The sequence below is a fragment of the Chenopodium album genome, chromosome 2, assembly GCF_948465745.1.
Source record: "Chenopodium album chromosome 2, dcCheAlbu1.1, whole genome shotgun sequence".
In the NCBI taxonomy this organism is placed as follows: Eukaryota; Viridiplantae; Streptophyta; class Magnoliopsida; order Caryophyllales; family Amaranthaceae; genus Chenopodium; species Chenopodium album.
Window position 1 is genome coordinate 3,399,984 of NC_137835.1, and position 20,099 is coordinate 3,420,082.

The 20,099-nt window shown below is 36.5% G+C and overlaps 4 protein-coding genes across 4 annotated transcripts; 2 read left to right on the forward strand and 2 right to left on the reverse strand.

Moving 5' to 3' along the window:
• Nucleotides 1-497: 497 nt before the first annotated feature.
• Nucleotides 498-3,236, reverse strand: LOC145606282 (uncharacterized). The gene is made up of 11 exons (XM_081662308.1): nucleotides 3,146-3,236; nucleotides 2,808-2,892; nucleotides 2,320-2,389; nucleotides 2,155-2,208; nucleotides 1,979-2,029; nucleotides 1,798-1,860; nucleotides 1,516-1,581; nucleotides 1,328-1,366; nucleotides 1,119-1,241; nucleotides 940-1,032; nucleotides 498-767 (listed from the first exon to the last, which is right to left on the reverse strand). Exons 1-11 carry the CDS (start codon nucleotides 3,234-3,236, stop codon nucleotides 498-500), a joined length of 1,005 nt encoding a protein of 334 aa, XP_081518434.1.
• A 2,360-nt stretch (nucleotides 3,237-5,596) lies between these two features.
• Nucleotides 5,597-10,585, forward strand: LOC145606291 (uncharacterized). The gene is made up of 2 exons (XM_081662311.1): nucleotides 5,597-5,704; nucleotides 9,089-10,585. Exons 1-2 carry the CDS (start codon nucleotides 5,597-5,599, stop codon nucleotides 10,583-10,585), a joined length of 1,605 nt encoding a protein of 534 aa, XP_081518437.1.
• A 69-nt stretch (nucleotides 10,586-10,654) lies between these two features.
• On the forward strand, nucleotides 10,655-11,131 carry LOC145606300 (uncharacterized). The gene has a single exon (XM_081662318.1). It carries the CDS (start codon nucleotides 10,655-10,657, stop codon nucleotides 11,129-11,131), a length of 477 nt encoding a protein of 158 aa, XP_081518444.1.
• Nucleotides 11,132-12,280: 1,149 nt separating this feature from the next.
• On the reverse strand, nucleotides 12,281-18,360 carry LOC145593122 (uncharacterized). The gene is made up of 12 exons (XM_081649633.1): nucleotides 18,041-18,360; nucleotides 15,950-16,034; nucleotides 15,117-15,168; nucleotides 15,007-15,027; nucleotides 14,872-14,925; nucleotides 14,579-14,629; nucleotides 14,323-14,385; nucleotides 14,113-14,178; nucleotides 13,961-13,999; nucleotides 13,674-13,796; nucleotides 13,481-13,573; nucleotides 12,281-12,720 (listed from the first exon to the last, which is right to left on the reverse strand). The coding sequence occupies exons 1-12, from the start codon at nucleotides 18,120-18,122 to the stop codon at nucleotides 12,496-12,498; spliced, it is 954 nt and encodes a 317-aa protein (XP_081505759.1). The 5' UTR covers nucleotides 18,123-18,360; the 3' UTR covers nucleotides 12,281-12,495.
• Nucleotides 18,361-20,099: the final 1,739 nt, after the last annotated feature.

Here is a 20,099-nt window from a genome sequence, read left to right on the forward strand (position 1 = left end):
GCTACTGTAGAGATTCATGTATGTATTAAGATAAGTTAGGGTACAGTCTTGAGAGAAGACTTACCTAACTTTTGTATTTTTTTGAAAAAAAAAAAGTATGTATTAAGATAACTGTCTGGTAATTGCATCAAATTTTTTGATACCTTAAATTTAATTTTCTGTCCTGGTTACTTTGAGAAGGCTGGTTAGGTTGCCCTTGGCTGGTTTCTCGCGTACTTATGCTTCAAAGAGAAGCATGAGATGTTACTTTCATCTTGATTCAATGTACAATAACATGATGTGAGTTATTATGCTAGATTGCTAGCAATGGTATGTTAAGAGGCTGAGAACAGTTCATGAAAAACCATACTAATGCAAAATGTCACCAAAATTTACAAGCTGGTTTATTGATGGGATGAATATTACATGAACTCTGAACAGGAAACATCTATTAAAGCCTTTTGTTCACAGTACCATGATGCCATGCCATCTTTTGAAGAAGTTCAAAGCAGTCGACTCTAAGAAATGTCATGGGTTTGTTTTCTTTTAAGCATAACTGCACTCAGTTCATTAGAACAATACCTATTATCATCTGTTTGGGTTTCTAATAAGGTACCACTTCTGTAATTTTGTTGCACAATCTTCGAGTCTTTCAAGTAGGGCACAATGTATTTCTTCATATCGTCTTGTGACATTACTAGATGAGTTCCTGGTAGACTTACATACTTGACCTTTCCTGCATCGTCAAGTGCTTTTAAACCAATCCAATCATCGACATAAAGCTTTGTCTGCATTCCCGAAACACCAAGCAAATCAATGATTGCACAATCAGCAATCTAGTGTTACCTAAACTTACAAATTGTTGAAACAGAAAGTTCATTTCAGAAAAAGAACACATGTATGTACCAGACAAGGAGAATTCGTTAATGAAGAAAGTAAGGCTGACAGAAGCAAATTCACCTGTTGAGGAGGAAGCACAGAGCAGAAAGAACCATCAGGATAATACCCAAACCACGAGGTTTCCTTAGGATTTAGAGCTTTATCGCGGTCAAACTATTTGATCATACAAAGGGGTGTCACCTTTTATCATAACACATCGTGTAAATTTACTGCTTATAAGAATTTTAGCTTAATCTCACCTTAATAAGAACCAAGTTCTCTAAACTTGTAAATCTTTTCTTGTAGGTCAACTTTCTTTCATTTGGTATTTCGTTGTTAAGCTTTGGAAGAAATTTAGATTTATTCAGATATACTGCAATATTCTGCAGGATAAGAAAACTGAATTTTAGATGCTTTGCATACTCTGGCATCAAAGTAGACAACATGTGTTGGTTGAAAATTTTCTTACATTTGGAATTTTGAAATAACCACTGGCAGCCAAATGATTCTGCATTTCAAAGAAACAACAGGATTATTTTTCTTGGTCAGAAGCTGAATGAATAGGTACTGGCATAACATTAACTGTAAACGGCGAATAAAGTTGTTATCCATGGATGGAATCGTAATAATCTTTTAGGAGGTAAGAAAGATGCTTGCTTGGATAAAATTTCTGTAGATGCCAAATTTGATCAGTTTTGCTGCTGCAGAGTTCATGACTCTAAACTGCAGATGAATCGAACCAAGCATGTCATCATCTGTTTGAACTGCAGTTTGCTAAAACCCTGAAGCATGTACATTATTGACCTTTTCTGTTCCAAAGTTGCTCACAAAAGAAAGAAGGATAAAAACTGGATTGCAATGTAAATCAGAAAATCCCCGAATGCTTTGTGAAAATGATTTTTACCTGTAAGAACTAATTGAAAAAAGCAAGATGCTTACAGGATATGAAGGAGCTGAAGCAATTCCTGCATGCGGTCCTGCTAATGAAATGAAGTTCCTTACCTGTTTGATTCCATCAAAACACCAGCATTACATGATCATCACCCAAGAGAGGCGGTTGTATGCTAAGAATATAATTCCTTCAACAAGTTCTATTAGTAGGGAATGAAATTCTTCTTACAGGTGGAATTCCGTCACAAAATTCTATTATGCCTCTTGCAATTAAGTTCCCCTGCAAGTTTGCAATGCAGCAGCTTAGTAAAGGACAGCTGATTGGGGACATTGGAAACTTTATGCAAAGGTAACAGTTTCTTGTACAATTGAGAAAAAGGATGAGCATCAAAGGTGAGTAATGACCTGAGAAAGACCGACAATGTGAAAACCCTTATTAAGCTCTTTCATCTGCTTCACCTGTTGTTTCAACAGCAAACATGCAGTTATCAAACACTTTATCAAAAAATGTTGATTCCCTAATTAAGCAGACAGAATGACAGATTGTAACTCTGAAGCTGTGTCGATCACCTTGCTCCAAGCAACTGTCACCTGATCCTGTAAGGGTAAAAGCCAAGACCTTAATCCTCCATTGCCTTCTCTGAAGAGCATGACAAAAGAAAAGAATAATCACAAACCACATCTATGAAGTTACTGAGGCTAGTAAGCTATTGACAGAAGTTAAGTGCATAACCGGAGGGTATCAGTTTATCATCTTTCGAGACACTGATTTCCACTCCAGAACAACCCTTTTTGGTTACACATCTTGCTTGCTTTACCAAAGAGGGAAAACCAAATACTAGCATCTTGATATATGCACTGATGTACGCAATGAGTTGGGAGCTTGTGATTATAATCCAGAAGTCTAAGGGATCCCGGATAACTTGATGGGTATTTTTTTTTTACAAAAGCATGAAAGAAAACAATACAAACATGATTGAATGTGCTTTAATAGCAAAGCTATGTATGATGAAAAAGTGTATACATATGAAATGAAGAAGGAAAGCGAACAGGCATACATGCAGTATCCTTGAGCAGCTGACCATTCACTTAACTGCTTAGTGAACTCAGCAATTTTCTGATTAGTACACTTTTGTCCAATGCCTACATCAAACTAAAAAACATTATGAAACACTCAATAACTATATGAAACAGGCATTTAAGAAACCAAAATGTCGGAAAAATTCTTCTAGGATTGTTGCAGTTAAACTAACCAATTATTAAGATAACAAACAAATTGTAAAGGATATAAAACCAGATGATAAAATTAAGTAACACTACATCACTCCCTCCATTTTTTTTATTGCTCGATTTTGACTTTCTAGTTGATACACAATTTAAACAACTGTTATAGTACCATGGATGACTATGAATGGAAGGGAGATTGAGGTGGGGATGTAAGCGACCAAAGTGACGATCAAGATGAAAGATAGTAAACGAAGCACCATTTTCGTTACTTTTGGTATGGAATTCAAGTTGCATGCTCTTTTTTATTTACCTCTTTATTTATTTATATCTATCAAGCTGTCCAAATTCATGAGTATAGTGTGTTATACATCAGTACATAAAAACAAATAACAATTTACGGAGTACGCATAGTTTGTTCTACTCTACTTGCATCCTTTTCCTCACTTGTTAGCAAAATTGTCATTGTTATCTTCTCTAAAATAAATATTGTTTAAATGTGATATTTGGTTATAATTTGTGAGAAAAATGTAACTATATTTTTTAATGTATTACAAATGGTTATTAAAGGGAACTTTAAATATAATTAGAGTGGCTAATATGCGCGCCATTCTTAAATTAGTCTTGTTTAGAAAACTTTTTCAATTATTTGGCCTTATGTTAGAAACATTAATGAAGAAAAATATGTAAACACATACTTCCTCCGTTTTCTTTTACTCGCAACACTTCCCTAAAAAGGAAATGTCACAATACTTGCAACACACTATAAAAGGAAAGTTACTTTAAGGAAAAACTATACTATTTTCCTTATTTAAAGCACATGACCCACTAAATTACACTCCTAACAACCACTCATCCCATTTTAAAGTGTATTATATCATGCGAACCTCACATTTCTTAAATACCGTGAAAAAGTGTGTGTTGCATCTAAAAGAAAACAGAGGAAGTATTTTTAAGGGTATAAATATCCATACGATTCTTAAGAGTTGAAAAAAGACAATTAACATTTGGGGCTTGTTCACATTTACTGAACAGAGCTGAACAAAACTGAACTGAACTGTTTGGAGCTGAACTGAACTGAACTGATTGGAGCTGAAATGAACTAAACTGAAATGAATATATTTTATGAGAGAGGGAAATTAATTAAGAGATGAACTGAACTGAACTGATTGGAGATGAACTGAACTGAACTGAACTGAGCTGATTGGAGCTGAACTGAAATGAAATTAAGTAAATGTGAACAGGTCCTTAATGAGGGAAAATAAGTAAATAAACATTTTAGAGGGTATAACTTTCCAAACACTATTCATAATAGTTATCTCAAACTTTTTAAAAGGTAGGAAGGGATGTCAAAATTTTAAGTGTAACCATTATACTCGACATACCAATCGACTTCCCCTCCCCTTCCCTCATCACATCTGACACCCGAACAAACTAGTTAGGGCCTGTTCTTTTCGGCTTATTTTCAATTCAATTCAGTTTAGTTCAGCTCTAATAAATTCAGTTCAGTTCTTATCTTAATTTCTTTCTCTCATAAAATATTCAGTTCAGTTTAGCTCCAATAAGTTTAGTTCAGTCAATCAGAACAAGCCTCCAGTACTCGGTAAATAAGGTATCAATTTGAGTAGCTGGGTAGGATTTAGACCATTCAGTGAAATAGATTGAGTCGGATCAATTCTATTTTAAATCAGAGTCATACTGAATTATTATGTCCATACATGTTAAAATATAACTCGTATTTTGTTCGAGTCGGTGCGATCAACTTTTGACCCTTCAAAATTACATTGTACAGGTACATTAATACATTACACGGAGTACAAAATAAAGTTTCATTACCGAGAGTCCTACTCCTGCCCCTACTTAAGAGTTCCAAAGCTTCATACTAAAATTTAACTACACTCACAGACTCACAGTCACATTCGCTCGCAGCTTCTGCCCTTTCATTTCTGCCGCCCGAGCCATTAGGTCAGGTGATACCCACAATTTCCATGAATTTTCAATTCTTTCGTATTCTGTCATTTTCCATGCTATTTTGTTTACTATTGCACTTTGTTTTGTTATATTTTCTAATTAAAGTTTTATGCTTTATATCTTGTTAATTACTGATATAGTGATATTATTTTCTAAAGTAAATTACTTCAGCTTCTTTTACAATTTTTGAATAAAGATTGCATGATTTAGACTTTCTCCATTGTTTTTTTTTTTTCTTTGTTCCCTTTGGACTTATTCATTAATTTTAAATTACTTCATCATTTGTGATTTTTGGGTGTGAAATACTTCGTATATGGTTACATGGGATCTTGCCGGATGTGTTTATATATACGTTTATATTTTCAAAATGTCAAAGTTTTTAACTTTAACCTAAAAAATTAAAGATATTAATAATTAAAGTTGTGCTTTGGCAAACCCGAAACTTTAAATATGTTGCAATTGAAATAAAATAGGATAAAGTATGTAATATAGTCCAATTAGTTGAAAATTGTGGTTAGTAGAGGGTTTGTGAAGGAATTATGGAATTGGTTGCCTGGTTGGCATTAATCACTATTTGGAGAATGATAGGGTTTGTGACAGTAGTTCTTATTGAATTTATGTTAAATTTAATTTAATTTTTTATTAGGATGTGATGGATGACACTCCAGAATCAAGAAAAACAAAGCCAGAAATTACCTTAGTGTCTATGTTTCAGAAGAAATTTAAAGCTATGGAGGTGACTCCTGCTTTAACTCCGCCAGTGGGTTTCCCGCTGCCAGTCCCAAGCCTGGATAAAGGAGGAGGGTTACGGTAGGCCAGTGACAGCCAGTATAAAACTTCGTCACATCCCATGACATGAGCCAAACAGATATTTTCGTGGGGGCGTTCCCTACTCAGCGACGCGCTGCACTTCCTAGACCCGGGTGTAGTGATAAGTATGCAAGGGTTGCTAGGTCGTCGCCCAGAAGCGACGCGCCACATTGCCCGAGTGTGGTGTCAAATGAGCAAGGGCGTGCCATTGGGGCGTTCCCTACTGAGCGACGCGCTGCACTTCCCAGACCCGGGTGCAGTGATAAGTATGTAAGGGTTGCTAGGTCGTCGCCCAGAAGCGACGCGCCATATTGCCCAATTGTGGTGTCAAATAATCAAGGGCTTGGAGTTGGGATCAGGAGGGAGCGTGGGAGAAAAGAATTTAGTTTGCGGATTGGTTCTTGGAATGTGGGGTCTCTTACGGGAAAATCAGCAGAATTGGTAGAAGTAATGAAAAGACGACGCGTGAACATCATGTGCCTCCAAGAGACAAGATGGACAGGAGAAGGAGCTCGAGGCTTGGTTTTGGGGTATAAGGTATGGTATGTTGGGCAAGAAACGAGCCACAGAACAAGGAATGGTGGAGCTAGGAACGGAGTTGGTGTGGTTCTCGATGAGAGGTTGGCAAAAGAGGTGATCGAGGTCTATCGGAAGAACGATAGGTTGATAAGGCTGAAGTTGCTATGTGGCAAGGAGATTGTGAATGTTATCAGTGCTTATGCTCCCCAAGTGGGTTTAGATGCAGAAGAGAAACGACAATTTTGGGAGGACCTAGACGAGGTGGTGCAGGGTGTCCACCACTCAGAGAAGTTATATATTGGAGGGGATCTAAATGGGCACGTTGGGGCGAGCCGAGATGGCTATGAGAGTGTCCATGGAGGCTTTGGGTATGGGCAGAGGGACGCCGGTGGTGAAGCTATTATGGATTTTGCCCAATCATATGATTTAATTTTGGCTAATACTTGGTTTAAGAAGAGGGATTCACACTTGATAACTTTTCGGAATGGAGCAAATGCAACTCAAATAGACTTCCTGCTCACAAGGAGCATAGATAGACAAAGTTGCATAAACTGTAAGGTTATCCCAGGGGAGAGTGTGGTCACCCAACACCGGCTATTGGTAATGACTATTCGTCTGAAAGAGAAGGCGAAGAAAAAAGTTAGACAAGAAGAACCAAGGATAAGATGGTGGACCCTAAGGGATGCAAAAGCTAAGGTTTTTACAGAAAAGGTAATTGAAGAAGCGGATTGGGATGGAGAGGTGGATCCGGACATGACTTGGTTACGAATGAAGAACTGTTTCCTAAGAGTGGCCAAAGAGGTCTTAGGGGAAGTAAGGGGAAGAACTTCGGTACAGAGAGATACTTCGTGGTGGAATGAAGAGGTGAAAGCAGTAATTAAGCAAAAAAGGGAATGCTATCAAGCCTTAGGAAAATGTAGGAGTGATGAAACCTTTGCAGCGTATAAGGAGGCTAAGAGTAAGGCAAAGGCAGCTGTTCGCCAAGCAAAAGAAAAGGCATATCAGGAGGTTTATGAAAAGCTTGATTCCAAGGAGGGAGAAAGGATCATTTATAAGATGGCAAAGAGAAGACAAGAGGCAAGGAAGGATATTGGCATGGTGAAGTGTGTCAAAGATAAGAACCAAATGGTCCTAGTGCAAGAGGAGGGCATCAAGGACAGGTGGAAGGGGTACTTCGATGAATTATTTAATGGAAGTATTGGAGTTGTGATAGGAGATACCTCTATGAGTGATGAAGAAATCAACATGGAGTATGTGCGAAGGATTAGGAGAGTAGAGGTGGAGATTGCACTGAGGAAGATGAAACCTAAGAAGGCGGTTGGCCCTGATGGGGTACCGATAGAGGTGTGGAGGTGTTTGGGTAAGATTGGTATTGATTGGTTAACAAACCTTTTCAACAAGATATGGACGGCTACAAAGATCCCACAAGATTGGAGGAAGAGCACCTTGGTCCCGGTTTATAAAAACAAAGGAGACGCTCAAGATTGTTCTAACTATCGAGGAATTAAGCTTATGAGCCATACTATGAAGTTGTGGGAAAGGGTGATTGAACAAAGGTTGAGGGCATGCACAAGCATTTCAGATAACCAATTTGGTTTTATGCCTGGGAGATCTACTATGGAGGCAATCCATTTGATAAGACAAATGATGGAGTTTTATAGGGTAAAGAAGAAAGATCTTCATATGGTCTTTATTGATTTAGAGAAGGCATATGACAAGGTGCCAAGAGAGATACTTTGGTGGGCAATGTTGAAGAAAGGTATCCCACGAAGGTATGTAGACCTAGTTAAGGATATGTATCGGGATGTGTCAACAAATGTGAGGACATGCGGAGGGTTGACAAAAGATTTCCCTATTACAATCGGATTGCATCAAGGGTCTGCATTAAGCCCTTTTCTTTTTGCAACGGTTCTAGATGAATTAACTAGACCAATTCAAGATGAGGTTCCATGGTGTATGCTGTTCGCAGATGATATCGTTTTGGTGGATGAGACTAAGGATGGGGTTAATGTCAAGTTGGAGCAATGGAGGCAAAGGTTGGAATCTAGAGGGTTTAAGCTAAGTCGGAGTAAGACTGAATATTTGGTATGTCGTTTTGGCACTCAGAGGGGGACAAGCAATGAAGTGGTGAGTTTGGATGGAAAGGATTTGACCATGAGTGAATGTTTTAAGTACCTAGGGTCGATCATCCAGAAGAATGGTGACATTGATCAAGACGTGACCCACAGGATTAAGTCAGGGTGGCTTAAATGGAGAGCGGCCACGGGAGTGTTATGCGACCGCAGCATTCCCTTAAAGTTGAAGGGAAAATTCTACAGGACTGCCATAAGACCAGTGTTGCTCTATGGTACAGAATGTTGGGCTTCTAAGAAAGAGCATATTAAAAAGATGGAGGTTACGGAAATGCGCATGTTAAGGTGGATGTGTGGAAACACTTTAAGAGATAGAATCAGAAATGAGGTTATTCGCAAGAAAGTAGGTGTGGCGGGCATTGTAGATAAATTAAGGGAAAATCGTCTGCGTTGGTTTGGACATGTAAGACGGAGACCCGAGGGTGCACCGGTGCGAAGAGTGGAAGAGTGGGACCATGGAGGGATTAAACGAGGAAGAGGGAGACCAAAGATGACTTGGTTGGAAGGAGTGAGGAAGGATATGAAGTGCATGGATTTACGTGAGGATGAAGTTTTGGATCGTAAGGGATGGAGGAGAAAGATTTATGTTGATGACTACACGGAATAATCAAATTTGGTTCATGTTAGCCGACCCCACTTTTGGGATTAAGGCTTTGATTGATTGATTGATTGATTGATTGGAGGTGACTCCTGCTTTACCAAATGCAACCCAAGACAGTGATAGAGATGGAGATGGAGATGGTGATGGTGATGGAGAGTCGTTTTCTTCTTCGCAAAATAGTCAAGGAACCGGAATGGAATCAGGCAATTCGAATGCTGATAAATTACCATTAGCCGAGAATGGCCAACTTGTTCAAAGGGATCAGCTTGTTGTTGAAAGGGGTCAACATGTTAAAACTGAGTATGATGCTTGCCTGGCCATGTCTCTTAAAAGTTTGAGGTTTCTTCTGCGCCAAGGGTTGGATTATTGTGGTCAGGAGGAGCGCTTGGAGTGGGATTTTAATAACGAAGGGAATTTTATTGAACTTATCAAGTTGTTAGGTTCGTTCAATGAAGATTATCAAAAGGCTGTTTCAGAAAATGCTTTGGAACATTATCAGATTACAAACCATGAAGTTCAGAAAAATCTCATCACTGCTTGTGCCAAAGCAACAACTAAGCTTATTGTTCAAGACCTCGATGATGACTACTTTGGAATATTAGCAGATGGGTCTCATGATAAATTCCATGAGTATCATTTGTCTCTCTATTTGCGTTATGTTGATAAAAAGGGTATGGTAATAGAACGGTTTCTTGGAGTTGTGTGGGTTGATGGTTTTGCTCCTGAGTCATGTAAGGCTGCCATTGATTCTTTGCTCAAGGAGCATTCACTGAGTCCATGTAAGATTCGTGGGCAGAGCTACAACGGGGCTAATAATTTGGCTGGTAACTTGAATAGTGATATTAATGGCCTTAAGACTTTGATAATGAAAGATTCTCAATCTGCATACCATTTTCATTGTTTTTCTCACCATATTCATTTGACACTTGTAAATGCTGCTGGAAAGTGTGCCGATTGTATTGCACTATTTATGAGACTTGCTGATTTGATGAGCCTGATTAGAGAATCTTGTACACGAGTAGAAATGCTTCAAGAAGCTCAGGCTCAAAAAGTTCTAGAGGCGCTGAGATCTTGTGAGCTTGAGAATAGAAAAGATGTGATTCAAGAGTTTGGCTTACAGAGACCTTATGACAGCTGGGAATATGATCACTTTAAAACCCTATTGCATGTTGTTACCATGTTTCCTACAATCCTGGATGTCCTTGACCTGATTGCTGAGGTCTCAAAAGTAGAATACCGAGTGAAAGCTGAAAGGCTATTGAACTCATTTTTATCATTTGAATTTGTTTTTGTGGCGCACTTGATGATGAACATATTAGGGTACACGGATGTGCTACATCGTGCTTTGCAAAGTAGGGATTGTGGTATTGCTAATATCATTATCCTTGTTTCTGTGGTTAAGGAGCAATTTCAAAAAGTGAGATCAGATATTGGATGGGAAAAACTCTTGAATGAAGTCTCCTCATTTTGTTTAAAAAATGACATTGAAGTTCCTGATATGACTGCTGATTATGATCCATCTGGAAGATTAAAGCGTTTTGTCAAACCAAAACCGGATACAAATCTTGATTATTTTTGAGGAAATATTTATTTTAGTGTTATTGACAAAAGCATTCAAGAGCTTAACAATTTGTTCGATGAGACGAGTATGGAATTGCTTTCTTGTATGGCTTGCTTGAACCCAGCTGATTGCTTTTCTTCTTTTGACAAGCAAAATTTGATCAAACTCGCCAAGTTTTACCCCAGTGAATTTTCCTCTGTTGATTTGATGGGCCTTGAGTATCAACTTCAAAACTTCATCACTGACATGAGGAGTGATAATAGATTCAGGAATTTGAAGGACATTGGGGAGCTTTCAGTGAAGCTTGTGGAAACAAGGAAGCACGATGTGTACTGGGCTGTCTATTTGCTTGTGAAGTTAATGTTGATTCTCCCTGTGGCAACTCCAAGCATCGAGAGAACAATTTCTGGTATGAACCATGTAAAGTTTAAGCTGCTGAATAGTGTAGGTAGCCAACAGTTATATGATTCCTTGACCACTTATGTTGAGAGGGATGTCTTTTCTGAAGTTCTCGATGATGATATCATAAGTTGCTTCAAAGATATTAAGGCTAGTCAGGATTAGTAGCGACTTTCATTTCCTTATTTGTAATTTATTTTGCTTAAGACATTAGCTTTAACTTAAAAGTTTGCATGAAAGAAGTACAAATTTCAAGCTATTATCTTATTCATATTACTTCTGTTTTTTATTTCTTCATATATTTGCTTTTTTGGAGGTGCCAGGAATAGTAATATGACAAGGTCTTGACAAATATGGGGATCTAATTGCACGGTGCACCCCTGAATTCAGTATCTAATTCGTGTAAATAACTTTGTTATGCTCCAACTGTGTGACAGCTGAAACAAGTGCAGGTTTTTCGTTTCTAAAATTCTTTCATGCTTGTGCTCTATAGATCATGATGCAAACTGCTGTACATTTCTGTAATTCCTGGTTCTGCAGTTACATTCTGTATCAAAAAATTGCAGTTAATTTCAGTTGTTTTGAGTCCCTTGCATTTACTGATTTAAGCACAACAACATTAGGAAATACATGTCCTGTTTATGGTTTGATGTGATGTACCTAGAGTCAATTTGTTCAGATCAAAAGTTGAATATATTTTCTGTACATGCATGTGGGTTTGTGAAATGAATGAACCACAGCAGGAGATCCAAGCAGTAAAAACTTCACTCTTTTAATAGGTAAAGACACATATCTTTCACTTCACTTATATTAGAACCATCTATTTATTATATGCAGTTCACGAAGCAACAGACAAGAGATACCTTCACCTCCATAGGAGCTTGAACTGGAATTTTTTCTGTTGCTCAAGCTTTGAAATTCCTTACCTGTCCATTATGGTTTTCAACTTGAATATCTGAAATCTTGTGGTGCAGCCATACTTATTTACCAATATTTAAAACCGCCCTTATGGCCAACTGATCCAACCAAGTATCGTGACCAGCCTTCATGATTTGCAACTCGGCCACAACTCAAGAATGGGGATGACCTTGGGTAGTCTATAGATCTTCCCTTGACAAAATAAGAAAACAACCCCCCTAAAAATATGAAACATCCTGGCATACATTAACAGATGTGAACATGTAAGTTTTGGCACTTTAACCCAGCGATCATCATTCATTGTTCACAAGAACCAGAGTTGTCTTATGTATATCAAAATACAAATAGCAATACTAAAAAAAAAAAAAAAACAAAAAAACAAAAAAACATAGAAGGTTGTGTAAAAAAAAAACGATATGTATAGTTTCAATAGTTTATACACAGAATATTGCAATCCAATTGTAAAGGAATTGAGTTGTACATATTGATTCAAGGACCGTGGTCTATAATAATCACATGAATTCACTGATCCTGCAAAATCCCCACTAGCAAATTACAGAAATCAGTGATTAACAACGGCCACAGCTGTATATGGATAAATACTTCCATCATCAACTCTCATGAATTTGAGTTTTCAGCCTTCTTGTAAGCAATCCACGCGCAATCTTGAACTTATAACTGTACTTCTCATCTTGACTCTTCAAGTAGGGAACAATGTGTTTTTTCATATCTTCATGTGAGATTCCAAGATGATTCCCAGCCACACTAACAAACTTAACTCTACCAGCAACATCAAGGGTTTTTAAACCAATCCAATCTTCAGTGTACAGCTTTGTCTGCAACATACACACAAAAAGGTAGAGGAACGTCAAACTACTGATGTACAATTACATGCAACAATATGATATGTAAGATAACATAGGCTGAAGAACAGCTGGTGGAAACTCCAGTCCAGGAGTTGTTAAGATTTCCATCACAAAATTTATTGAAAGAGACTGCAGGGCATATAAAGAGTTGAACACGTAACATTGGTGACTTGGTAATAAACCATCATACATCAATTCATGAATAGGTAAAGGGCATGCAGCTTTCTCCCAAAGATAACACTTAGTATTGGTGGCAGTCAATGGTCATTATTGTAGTTAGCTCAGTGATGCAATTTCGAGCTCTCCTTAATAATTATCATGTCTATGCCAGGCAAGCACAAGGTTTACATACATGCCAATATATACAACATATATCTTCCACCACTGTAAGGAACCTAGCCAGAAACAAATTTCATTGACCATTAATTTTTAAAATACAGATTTATTAAGTGGAAGTAATATCACTACATTTTCTTGGCAAGACGCCTTCACAGATTTGTAATTAAATAAATTTCATGTTACATGACAAAAAAATTGTCAAGACCTACAAGACCTTAGGAGTCCAATAAAACTATTTTTAAAGGATGAAACATTAGAATAAAGAAACAAAGATTACACTATCAATGAAGTCAATTGAGAGTCAGATTTCCAATATATAAAAGGCAAATATTGATGCTTCTATGCTTGCTTATTTGAGCTAGATGACTAACTGTGTCAAAGAGAAACATACCTCCTGAGGTGCTAGCAAAGGGCTAAAAGCGCCATCTGGATAGTATCCAAACCAAGAGGTTTCTTTAGGTACCAAAACCGTGTCATGTTCAAACTGTAATGGCAAAAATGTAAGTAAATTGCTGCACGTAAAACACTTCAACCAAAATAAAAATCAGCAAAATATTAAGAAATTTCAAAGTATTCTAATGTACCATAATCAGCACCAAATTTTTTAAGCTGCTGAAACGTTCCTTGTAAGTTGAGTTTCTCTCCTCTGGAATTTCATTGTTAAGTTTTGGGAGAAACCTACACTTTTCTAAGTACCCATCCATATTCTGAAAAAACAGAAGAAAACACAGATTAGATGATGCATAAATTGGCAGCAAGAAGTGAACATTATGGGCATGATTCACAAGGTTCCACTAGAAATTCCACTGGGTCAAATCAACCGAAAGAAGTAAGATACAACTGAAGAGATAGATAGTAGAACTACACTTACATTTGGGATTTTAAGATAACCACTGGGAGCCAAATGGGCCTGAAAATTCACAAGATTTTCCAGTTTAAGAAGACTGTAATTAGAAGCACCAAAGAAAATACATAACTCTGAACAGAAATAACATGTTAATGCAATTAAATAACAGTTGTGACCTGAACGTAATCTGAGTAAATCTCAGATTTGATAAGCACATCTGCAAGCTCGCAGAAAAAACCAGCCTGCAAACAAATGCATTTACTTTAGTAAGGGCATAATACAGATTAGACAACTCATACAGTAATAAACAAGCAAGCAGTCTTCACCGATGCAATCCAATTTGAGGTGATCATGACTAGGATAAAAGAAGAGACAAATAAACTTACACCACAAAGAGGAACAGAAGCAATGCCAGCATGAGGCCCCCCCAATGAGACAAAGTTCCTAACCTGTTTCAAGCATCAACTTGGAATATTTAGTATTATATTCAGGGGCAAAATCATAAATGAGGAAGTACATGACAAGCATAGGCACCATGGTTGCATGAAGATGAACAGAAACTTCTGATGCAAGATGTGCTAGGTAAGTAATAAACCAAAATAAAAATATCTTCATATATTCTTTTCTAATCCTAATTCTTACCGGAGGCCCTCCTTCACAAAATTCCACAACACCTCGCCCAATCAAGTTGCCCTACAACAAAGAGTACAAGTGTCTCAGAAAGAAATAACTGAAAACTGATGTTCAACACTGTTACACTAGAAAAATATCATAGATATATCAATTTTGCGTAGTATTCCCTTTTAGATAAAACTAGAACAGAATACAGTATCTTAAATTCTTCTTGGGAACAATAAGACATAACACATAATAATTCAATAACTCAGCAACTTAGCAAATCAGTACAAGAGTGGCAGCAGAGTAAATGAAATTACCTGGGACAGACCAACTATGTTGTAACCATTACTCAATTCTTTCATTTTCTTCACCTATTGATCAATAACAAGTTAGTCAGAGAGTCAAATTTCAAACCTGCACATGTTACTGCCAAGTACCAACAGCTTTCTCACCTTGTCACAAACAATTTGAGTCTGCAAGGCAAAAACAGATCTAAATTAGATTAAGATTGAGTCAAAGAAAAATATAGTTTAAAAGCTTCTCAGCCTCAATTTCACTGTACCTGATCCTCAAGAGGATTAAACCAGGAAAACCAGGATCCATTACCAATTTCTCTGAGCAAAAGACAAGAATAGGGTTGGATCAGTACACACATCAACTAGTTGAAAAAAATGAGGAATGCAGTGCGTGTGTCATCACTTCAAATAGACTGACTGACTGACAAAAAGAGAGGTCGACAGAGGAAATAGCCATGAAAAAACCATATGTATTGGCTGGACCTTTACTATACATTACAAGTGTGATTGAGCTCGAGACCACAATATGACAATGACACCAATTTCAGGTAAAAATTTAAGGACTTGAAGAGAATCTAAGCATAGATTAAAGGAAGACACAGTCACAATATTCCTTTGACTCCCTCAGATCCATACACTGAGCTAATGAATCACTAAATGCATGTTTTATTGTAAGAGGTATGTCCACACTCCACACATAGAGCTTATCAACTGAGCCCGTTTACTGGAGTAATATCTTACAAGAGTTCTCAGACTTTTGCCTATATACAATCAGAGTTGGGAAATACAGCTATCCAGGGATCAAATTCAGAATTTCCAAGTAAATTTGACAGGTGTACATCACATATCAACTAATTAACAAAAAAATAACATTGTTCCAGTATGAAATCAAAAAATGGTTTAAGTTTCCAAAAAAACAATCTCATCTGTTGCAAACCTTCCAAAATCCTTAACGTGAAAAAATTCATCGCAATTTGGTACCAGATAGAGGAACACGCATAATTTAACATGCCAGAAAACAAACATGAGTAAAATGGCAAGTAGTCAAACAGGCCAAAGTTCAGAACACAAAATAAGCAGAGAAAGGGAGAGGACATACATACAATATCCTTCTGATTCTGACCACTCACTCAAGAGCTTAGTAAACTGCTTCATTCCACGATTTTTGCATTGATCCCCAATTCCTACAAGATACATCATCTAAACTGAGCAAGCAACTGGAACATGAAATTTATACCACAATACCATAATGAATCTAAAAAAAAAACAGATACTGTAAGCTCTAATGATAAAGTCAGCTTTTCTGAGACATTAATATATTAGTCATTACTTTGTATTCAGGTGCACAGGGATCTGTACGGTTTTTTGTTAGTTTAACACAATAGTAGAAATCTTGAGTTGTTGGATTCTTTAAAAATCATTTTTTTATTGGACATTCTTCCCAATTGGTAAACTAGGGTGAACTATAGAGTGAAAGCTTATGGATCAAAACATGAGTGTTTCATAGTACACACATAGTTGCAATTGCTTTATAGACAAACCTCGAAAGGTAAAATCAATCTTGCAACATTGCATGCTGTAAAATGTGGAAACCTTAAAAATAATTCCTTTCAAAACAGTTATCCATAACCCAAATATGATTATAATTTTATAATGCTTGTAATTTGCATGTCCAACGTCAACAGAGAAGTCACTGTGTTTTTTAAAACTAAAAATCTGCTATTGCGAAAGTATAAAATTTTGTATTAAGTTAAGGGAGACAAATAGTTTTGACTTCCGATCCAATACATAAATGATGGCTTATTAATTGAAGTGATAATCATGTATGTCTCGTTACTAAACATTTTGATGTAATAGAAAGTATGAGAGCTGAAGATATCCATATATCCTCTAAAATTATCCCTTCCAGATACTTTCAAGCTTCAGTTGTTGGTAATTTCATGTTTTGCAACCAACGAGGACAAGAGAATGAAACAGCATAAACTACAAGAATTACATGACTCTTAACTCCTTACAATAGAGAGATGAACACATATTAAAGGCAATTAAAGGACCATGTAAAATCCCAAGCTTCAGTTACTATGTAAGGTCCCCATGTACTTTCAAAATTAATACCAAATTTCTGAAGAAACTGAAATGGGTGCCCCAAGTATGAAAGGCTCCATAATATGGGTCTATTGGAGTATTGGATGAGAAATATTACATTTCCCCTTAAACATAAATCTCTGCTCCCACAACCCCCACCCACCGGGTCCATGACTACTCTACACATGTTGAATACGGATAAATTCAATACTCATCAAACATTTAGGGATATTCTGCATTGTAACCTTCACACATTATACATTGACCAAATAGGACAGAATGTATCTTACAGACCTCTTTTCCCTTTTTCTACAAGTTCTTCTTTACCAAGAAGCAAATCATATGCAGATAAACTTTCAATCACACACCTATCAAAGCAATAAAATCCAATTGAAGCACTGACACCCATCTCTTCCATTCCAGAAAAAAAAGTATCATCCCCTACATTGGCTACTTACTGACAACAATGTCAATATTCCAACTAAAAACCTTCACAACGGAATACTCCGTACCATCTAATTATTAATCAAAACAATACATTCCATAGGCATTCATCCCATATGAATTTTCTACTCCGTATTTCGGTAAGTCCCACACACCATCAGTTGATTAATCTGGTCATTGACTTCAGTTCTCAATTTGCATAATAGTCCACCAAGCCGATTGCTCCGCCACGACAGGGCGGAACTAACAATCCTCCAAAACCTAACCAATCACCCAGTATTATCATTCAACTAGACACATGTAACATAAATTTGCCCCCTCCCTCTCCCTAATCACAATTCACTCATACCCTTAATAATATACAGTATGTTGCAACCAAAAACCTAAATTTTGACATCAACCCCTGAACTAATCTTGCATATTCTTTCTAATCAACAGTACAGCCAAAACCTAAAACAAGACATTAAAAACTCAATTCCTCACCTCAGCTTGCATAATCACAACAAAAAAAACAATATTCAAGCAAAAGGGTAATCAAACAATTGATAATTAAAGTCAAAATTAACAATTATAACCAACAATGTTTAGAAAATTGCATATACCTATGAAAATCATAACATTATATAAACTTAGACAGAGAGAGAAAAAGATAGAGGCGTACCATGGAGTACAATAAAGGGAAGAGATTGAGACAAAGGAACAAAGACCAAGATTATGCAGAGAATGACTGCTGAAGATTTCATGATTTCTTGCTTGGAAATCTTGAAGAAGATGAAATCTTTGTTGAAATTGTTACAGTTTTTGTTTCATATTAGAGGTTGTTCAAACAGTTGGGAAATGGATAAAATGATGAAATGAAGAAGAAACCCACAAGTTATCAGCTTTAAACAAACAGTGTATGATGTTTCCAGATGACCAGCTGCTGTAATTGACTGATAGAGAAGGGAAAAACAAGTTTTTTTTTTTTTTTTTTTTTTTGGGACAAGAACAAGAAGGACGAATTTTCAAACAAATGTATTAAACATGAAATGAATGAATTAGAGAGGGCCCCAATATGTATTCTACACTCTTCTCCCTTTTTAATCCGTATACACAAAGGTTAAACCAATATTACTCCGTATTGGTGTGTCATTAAGGTGATGTTCTATTTTACTCGTATTTATTTTGATTTTTTTTCATAGGTATCGAATTTAAGGTTTTCAAAAGTCAACCTAATCCGGGTACAGGAGCAAGACCTCTTGAAAGTGGAAGGAAAGGATAACAAAATTTTCACTTCGAATTGCCTCTGATGAGCATTGATTCTACAACGTCAAAGTTGTTTTTATTGGTGTTTAAAGAGTCATCAGGGCCGGGAGGGGGGTTAGAATCGATCCCAAAATTTCTTAAAATCGGGAGGAAAGCTCTAACGTTAAAATTGTGACTTGCGTAGTATCATTTTGTGAGATAACAATAGTTATCACTATGGAGTATTAGTCTATTAGACTAGGGACAATGTATTCCTACTGCAGTAACGCCTACCGTTGGATCTAGCCGTGCTAATTTTGTATATAATCATAGGACATAAATATGAAGAATAGCACCTTAATTATAACTTTTTTTTAATTTCTATTTTTAAATTATCAAGTTGCATTGTATTTATGTCCAAGTCATGGTACAGAAAGGCTTGCCATTGTCCATTTGTCCTATTGAATTTGGTAATCAAGCCAATAATTGGAGTATGGTCTCTAAGTCTATTATTAATCCACTAAACTATCTCATCTTTTTCACATTCTTCATATTGGACTTGTAACATTAAAAGGGTCTGCCGAGCTGGGGAGAAGTAAGACCCCAATAAATAACTCATACTTCATATAAAGAGCAAATTAATTGGTGTGACTTATCAATTTACCATGTATATCCACGTTAGGTGTTTCGTTATGTATATGTAGGTCATAGTAAATATTTTTGCATTCAATTTTTGACTCAACTTTGAGTGAGGTTGCTTCAATCAGTTTTAACAAAAACTTAAGAATGTTCAAAACTCTTACTTCATTTTTAATTTATTGGCTAACCCATCAAAGAAATATTTCAGCACATAAAACAGTAATATGAATAAAGAATCAAGATAGTAAATTCATTCCTATGTCCCCTCAAAAAAAAAAAAAAAAAAAATCATTTCTATGGACTTGGCAAGTAGTTGGTTTTGCTTTAATCCATTTGAAGTACTAAAGCAGAAAAGCTGTCAACTCTGAATCTTCTCCAACATAATCACAAGATCTTCTGTTGATATGCCTATGTATGCCATGACTGCATTCAGTTGGCAAGCAACCTCTCATGACTTGCTTTGTATTAAATGTATACAAACTTGATCATTTCAACAATAAATTTAAGACTGAAAGAAGTACTGGGGTATCTACTTATTTGTTCCTGCAAACTTCAACTAACTGTTACTGGTATAATATTGCATTTGGGAATAATTAGCAACAGTTACAGAAAGAATGATTTAGCACAATGAGGTTTCCAACATTAATGGTTTATCTAAACTCTAAGATAAGCTATAAATCTTTCTGACAGTTTATTTGCACAAATTATTTCCTTGAATTACAACAATTTGTGACCAACAACTTTCTACTTCCCTTTGGGTTACGGTAGAAAACATGTTTATTTTCCTACCCTTGTTGCTATCACATTTAAGCACTCAACTATTGCAAAATTTGCAAGGCATTCTTCTTGATATATCA

Coding starts and splice junctions, on each gene's coding strand:
- LOC145606282 (XM_081662308.1), bottom strand. CDS start 3,236: ATGGTGCTTCGTTTACTATCTTTCATCTTGATCGTCACTTTGGTCGCT. Junction 1,582..1,797: donor CTTCAGCTCCTTCATATCCT/GTAAGCATCTTG, acceptor ATTCATCTGCAG/TTTAGAGTCATGAACTCTGC. Junction 1,033..1,118: donor AGAACTTGGTTCTTATTAAG/GTGAGATTAAGC, acceptor ATGATCAAATAG/TTTGACCGCGATAAAGCTCT.
- LOC145606291 (XM_081662311.1), top strand. CDS start 5,597: ATGGATGACACTCCAGAATCAAGAAAAACAAAGCCAGAAATTACCTTA. Junction 5,705..9,088: donor CTCCTGCTTTAACTCCGCCA/GTGGGTTTCCCG, acceptor GATTGATTGGAG/GTGACTCCTGCTTTACCAAA.
- LOC145606300 (XM_081662318.1), top strand. CDS start 10,655: ATGGAATTGCTTTCTTGTATGGCTTGCTTGAACCCAGCTGATTGCTTT.
- LOC145593122 (XM_081649633.1), bottom strand. CDS start 18,122: ATGAAATCTTCAGCAGTCATTCTCTGCATAATCTTGGTCTTTGTTCCT. Junction 14,386..14,578: donor TTTGTGAAGGAGGGCCTCCG/GTAAGAATTAGG, acceptor TGCTTGAAACAG/GTTAGGAACTTTGTCTCATT. Junction 12,721..13,480: donor CTTTGCTAGCACCTCAGGAG/GTATGTTTCTCT, acceptor TGTATGTTGCAG/ACAAAGCTGTACACTGAAGA.